Source organism: Lichenostomus cassidix, chromosome Z (genome assembly GCF_008360975.1).
Source record: "Lichenostomus cassidix isolate B80296 chromosome Z, HeHo_3.0, whole genome shotgun sequence".
NCBI classification, from domain to species: Eukaryota; Metazoa; Chordata; class Aves; order Passeriformes; family Meliphagidae; genus Lichenostomus; species Lichenostomus cassidix.
The window spans coordinates 41084934-41090580 of NC_139511.1; the positions used below are offsets into that span (position 1 = coordinate 41084934).

At 38.0% G+C, this 5647-nt stretch overlaps 1 protein-coding gene across 3 annotated transcripts in view; it reads left to right on the forward strand.

Moving 5' to 3' along the window:
• The window catches only part of PIP5K1B (phosphatidylinositol-4-phosphate 5-kinase type 1 beta), a 98018-nt gene that overhangs the window by 74383 nt on the left and 17988 nt on the right, over window positions 1–5647 (forward strand). For all 3 annotated transcript variants that reach the window (XM_085041893.1, XM_085041891.1, XM_085041894.1), the window contains 2 exons: window positions 303–387; window positions 4742–4897. In XM_085041893.1, the coding sequence (XP_084898019.1) occupies window positions 303–387; window positions 4742–4897 (241 nt within the window). The remainder of the gene's footprint in view (window positions 1–302; window positions 388–4741; window positions 4898–5647) is intronic.

Sequence of the window (5647 nt, forward strand, 5' to 3'; positions counted from 1 at the left end):
AGCAGGACATTGATGAATCTGTAACAGAAAAATATACACAATTTGAAAAAATTGATTTCAAATGCTTGGGAGATTTTGCAGGATAGAGCCATATAATCCATAACTCATCATTTCATAAATGAAATACCTGACAAGTTCTTGAAGAATTAACCTTTAAAAGGGAAAAGAAATGGTAATTATTCAGTTTTGACTATGCCTGAAATGCATAATATCATTCACCTGAGGTGCTTAGCTTCTTTATTGACACGATACTTGTGATTTACTTATGGAAAATGTGACTGAGACCTCTTTCAATCTTGTAGGATACTGTTTCAGTTCATCGACCAAGTTTTTATGCAGACAGATTTTTAAAGTTTATGAATGCAAGAGTTTTCAAAAAAGTTCAAGGTAAGGAATTAGTGACTTCTAGTCTTTTAGATATTTTTATAATCATAACTTTATAATGCTCCTATCTTGACAATAAAGCAAGCCTTTCTTCAACATCATGTAGCACTTTCATAGCTCAAATCAAGAAACTAAATTTCTGGCAAATTGGGATTATACCCTAATAGTAAAATTACAGACAATTATTTGCTATCTGTTTTTGTCACATCAGTCTGTCTAAAGGTAAAAGAGATTCCTATATGTTAGCATTATTATAAAGATAAGTTTCATGATCTAATGATGTGTCCAGTCCTGTAGCTACTATTTGTAGAAATACCTCCACTGATTTTAATTTATTAAAAAACGTTGGCTTCAGGTGACCACCTAGCCACTCTATCATTCCTCCTCCTCAGCTAGCCGGGGGAAGTTATAACAAAGGGCTGGTGAGTCCAAACAAAGACAGGGAGAGACCACTCAGCAATTACTGCTCCAGGCAAAACTGACTCAGCTCAGAGAAATTAATTTAAACTCTTACCAATCAGAAAATAAGTTAAAAGAAGTTTATAGACACCTTCATGCTGGCTTCTCCCATCAAAGTTCAGATCAAGTTTTATTTTCACTACATTTTCTACCGCTGGAACTCAGTTTTTTTCAGACTGTAAAGGCCTTTGTTGCTCTGCATGTTGTCTGAAGATATGCCACTTTTCTGTAGACCAATGGAGCTTGTGAATTGTGAGTCTGCCCATGAAAACCAGTGTGAGAGGCCTGGCAGATTGGAACATACATTATTATGTCAAAAAGTGGATGAAAGAAGAGGGAAAACTGATAACGCAACAAGAAGGCAGAAGTGTAGATGATAAGCATTTTGTTCAATTCTAAATAAGAATAGGATAGACAGATGAAAGGAAAAAGCTGAGAGTTGCTGTACTAAAACAACTGAGATATTTTAAGTAGAGTGAAGGAACATTTGAAGAAAAAAAAATTTAATTAAACCTAAGCAGTGATTCCCTTGAATTCATGATATGTTATGACAGGGAAATTTCTATTTTCAGGAAAATTAGACTTTTGGGGAGTCTTGTCAATATTAATGAATTGATGGATAATTTCTCTATAAGTTGATCATGCTACTGGAAGGAAATTCAATCGGAAGCATTGCAAGTGCAGAGGAGGATGGTTATGGGGGAAAAAAGAGACCTTGACAAGCTCAAGAAGGGGATCCATGGGAAACCTCATCAAGCAACAAAGCCAACTGCGAAGTGATATATCTGGGTTGGGGCAACCCTTCGTGTCAACACAGGCTGGGGATGAACAGATGGAGAGCAGCCCTGGGGAGAAGGACTTGTGAATGCTGGTGGGTGAGAGGCAGACATGACCCAGCAATGAGCACTCACAGCCCAGAAAGCCAGATATGTCCTGGGCTGCATCCAGAGCAGTGTGAGCAGCAGAGCCAGGAGGGGATTCTGCCCCTCTGCCCTGGAACACTGCATCAGCTCTGGGGTCCCAGCACAGGAGGGACAGGGACCTGTTGGAGAGAGTCCAGAGGAGGGTCAACAAGATGATCAGAGGGATGGAACAGCTCTCCTATGAAGTCAAATAAGGCAAGTTGGTGATGTTCAGCCCAGAGAAGAGAGGTCTCTAGGGAAATTTTGCAGCCTTATAGTACCTAAAAAGGGCTTACAAGAGGGCTGAAGAGGGACTTTTTTAAAAGGTCATATAGTGATAGGACAAGAGGGAATTGCTTTAAGCTGAAGAAGGGTAGGTTTAGGTTAGGTGTTAGGAAGAAGCTCTTCACAGTGAGGTTGATCATGCACTGGAACAGATTGCCCAGAGAAATTGTAGATGCCCCATCCTGGGAGTGTTCAAGGCCAGTTTTGATGGGAATCTGAGCAACCTGGTCTAGTGGAAGGTGTCCCTGGGGTCATTGGGAGTTGGAAATAGATGATCTTTAAGATCCCTTCCAGCGCAAGCCATTCTATGACAACTGCTGAGATGTGCTCAATGTGTGTACAGTAAGGAAGGCTGTAGGGAAGACCTAATACATATACTGGCAATGCAAAGGTGAGTGCTTGGGGTTTGATGTGGCTGTTCTTTGGGAAAAGCCAAAGGTTTGATGGGGCTGTTCTTTGTTCTGATTATGTGAGCAATGAGGTTTTCTCCAGCAATTATCACAAGTGGTGTAAAACCTCACAGTAAGACATATAGATTAGGTGTTTTAAATAGTGTGCATCCATGCTAACTTGCTGCTTTACTACAAGATTATTTTTTAAACCCATGGAGGTGGTCCTGAAATTGCATCTTTTCTTTCTTTCTTGCAAGAGAAGGGCTGGTTTTGCTTGCCATTTAGGAGAGAGTGTTTTCTGAGTTTTAAGGTTTTTTTATGAAGCAGAGTTCTTGACAAAGAAGTACAAACTGATGGGCTAGAACTATCTAGTTTGTAGAGGAACTTGTACTTTTAAATGGACCTGAATTAGCAGTTTCATAGTCCTGATCATGGAACTGTATTTGCTTTGGAGTTTGAGTGTCAAAATATGGAATGGACACTTGGCTCAAATACTACAGGAGTATTGAGCATATGGCATTGTCTTAAACTGATAGAAGGTATTTTGCAAATACTTTTTGACCAATGTTATGCTGGTCTCTTAACGTTTTCATTATTTATCTGGAGTGAGAAACAAGTCTGTGTGGACAGAGGGAGAATAAAATACATATAAATGCTAGAACTAGAGGATATTTAAGAAAGACAAGAATTACTACAAATACTAGAATAAATGAATGATTGAAGGTGTTAAATCCTTTGGAAAAGATTGATTAACAAGAAAATACAAGAGCCTGATATAATATGAGAAAATATGAAGCAAAGTTCAGCTGAAAGGAGAAAGGAGTCCCCTAAGACTCAGTTCTCTTTAAATCTTAGCATAATTTTGTCAGAAAACTGGTGGGATTTCTGTTGTCTGAGACATTAGTCAAAGGAACTCCTCTGCATTAATAAAGAATAAGGAGTGTCTGCTCCTTTCTTGATACTTGATACTTCTGTTTGACAAAATAAATGCCATATATGTTTCCTCAACATTTGAGTCTTTCTTCCCCAGTTCTTTCTAAATCTGACTGCTAGATTTCTTCCAGGACAAGACACAACCTGTTCTGTATTTGAAGCTTACAATGTACAATTAAAGCATATAATGCCTAATTTTCTCTCTAATCTTAATTCATCTGTCTCATTTTTCCAGGCTATTAACCTTTCTTAGTATCCTATTCTTACTGATTTCCTCTGTATACAGGGCTGTTAATGTATTTTTATATAGATTAATGGTTCAAATACATTATCGTTCTTACACAAAATAAAGAATTGAGACTGTTCCTGCCTTCAGGAACATTATTTCTAAGCTTTGAGTCAGACATTTCAGTTTAAATGCTTAATCCCTGTTCTGAATCTATGTTTTTCCCCTAGTGCACGCAACAACCATGCACAATTAACAACAGAAACTTAATAAGCAGATTTAGCCTTGGGCAGAGTCTAGGTCAGCAGCTATCTACTATGTTCTCTTTTAAAAATACCCTGGAACTATGCATCTGATCCTTTTCTTCAGTCTTTGGCCAAGTGACTTGATGTTTTTAATTTGAGCTTTGTAGTACAGCAATGAATGTTGTAGTGCATCTGAAGAAACTTTGCAGCCAATGCAGACATCAGCAGCCAGCGGCTGAAAAACACTAAATGAATTAGTTGAAGTCCTTCTGGAGAAGAACTACAGTTGGGGGTCATGGTTCAGTAGTAGTGGCAATGATCAGTTCCTAGAGTTTCACTCAAAATGCTTTTTAAATAGGCAAGCCCTGGTAAGAATTGTAAGGGATGCTCATACCTAAGTGTGCAGGGCATCAAGATTTTGGAAGTGTTTATTGTACCCAAAGAAAATGTTTGACACATGAATCTGAAGTGGAAATTCTGCAGTGTCATTACATAGCAGTAGTTCAAAGCTCAAAAAAATGATTGTAACATCTAAAATTATTATAATACTCCAAATGTCTTTTCAGTTTTCCTGGGTTTGGGGTTTTTTTGTCTGTATCATTCTGTCTCTGATTACATGGGTTGATACTCCATAGGAGTTTTTTAACTTAGTGATGTCAGTGACTTGAATTATTGTCTTATAATAAGCAGTAAGAAACTAAAAAAGACAAAAGTACTTCCCTTGCAGATCAAATAACAATACCTTTGGCTCTAGCTATAATATAATGGTTTTTAAGTATGTTTCTGTCTGGACATGTTCTTCATCTGTATGCAATACCCAGATTTTCTAGATGACTTACTTTTCTATATGCTGTTAAAGATGTGCTGAGAGATAAGATGGCATCATTCAACACTTATGTTCATTTGGTAATGCAGCTTTAAAGCCTTCACCTTCAAAGAAACGGTGCAATTCCATTACAGCCCTAAAGGCAGCCTCACAGGAAATAGTGTGTGCGGTTAGCCAGGAGTGGAAGGATGAAAAGCATGGCATTCTCGCTGAAGGACAAAGCTATGCCAGCCTTGATGAAGAAGGTACTGTCTTTCAAATCAACAACATAAACAGTGTTTTCAAATGCATTTTGTACAAGCTCTAGAAGTTCTAAATTAGAAATCTCCCAGTATGGGTGATCTCTCAAAATCAGAGTCAGGTTATTCTTACGGAGAGAGTAGTTAATAATATTAAGCAAAATGGACCTTCAGGAGCAGGAGGAAATCAGAATCAAAGTTTAAAATACAACATTAAATTTTTGGGTTTCAGGACATCCTAAAAAAAATTATTTAGCCCAGGCAGTGAATTAAGGCCAGAGCCAATGTTATCCTTTTCACTGACTTCTAAACAAGCAAGTCACATGAAGTGTTTTGAAGCTCCATTCATTGTTCCCAGAGTCTTTTTGAAAATATATCAACTTTGCCCCTTTCAGAACATGCCTGCAGCCACGTTGAAAGCAGAACCAATTGCGTAGTCCCATCTGATAAATGAGCCCTGGTAGCGCAAGAATAGTCCCAGAACTGAGAAGAATTCATGACTCGTAGCTCTGGTTGATATTTTACCTTGGAGTTGCTCTGTATTCTGCTAAATGTACTGGTTAGCAGCTGAAATTCACTCTGTAACATGAAAGAGTGTGGGTATGGGCATATGAATATTACCATATCGTCAATTCAAACATTAAGAAACTTCAAGAAGCTGATGAGGGCACTATGGGACTTCATATACTTGCATAAAGATTCCTTGGTTCAATTTGAAAGGAAATTTGACATTGTTCTTTATTTCTGCATATGCAG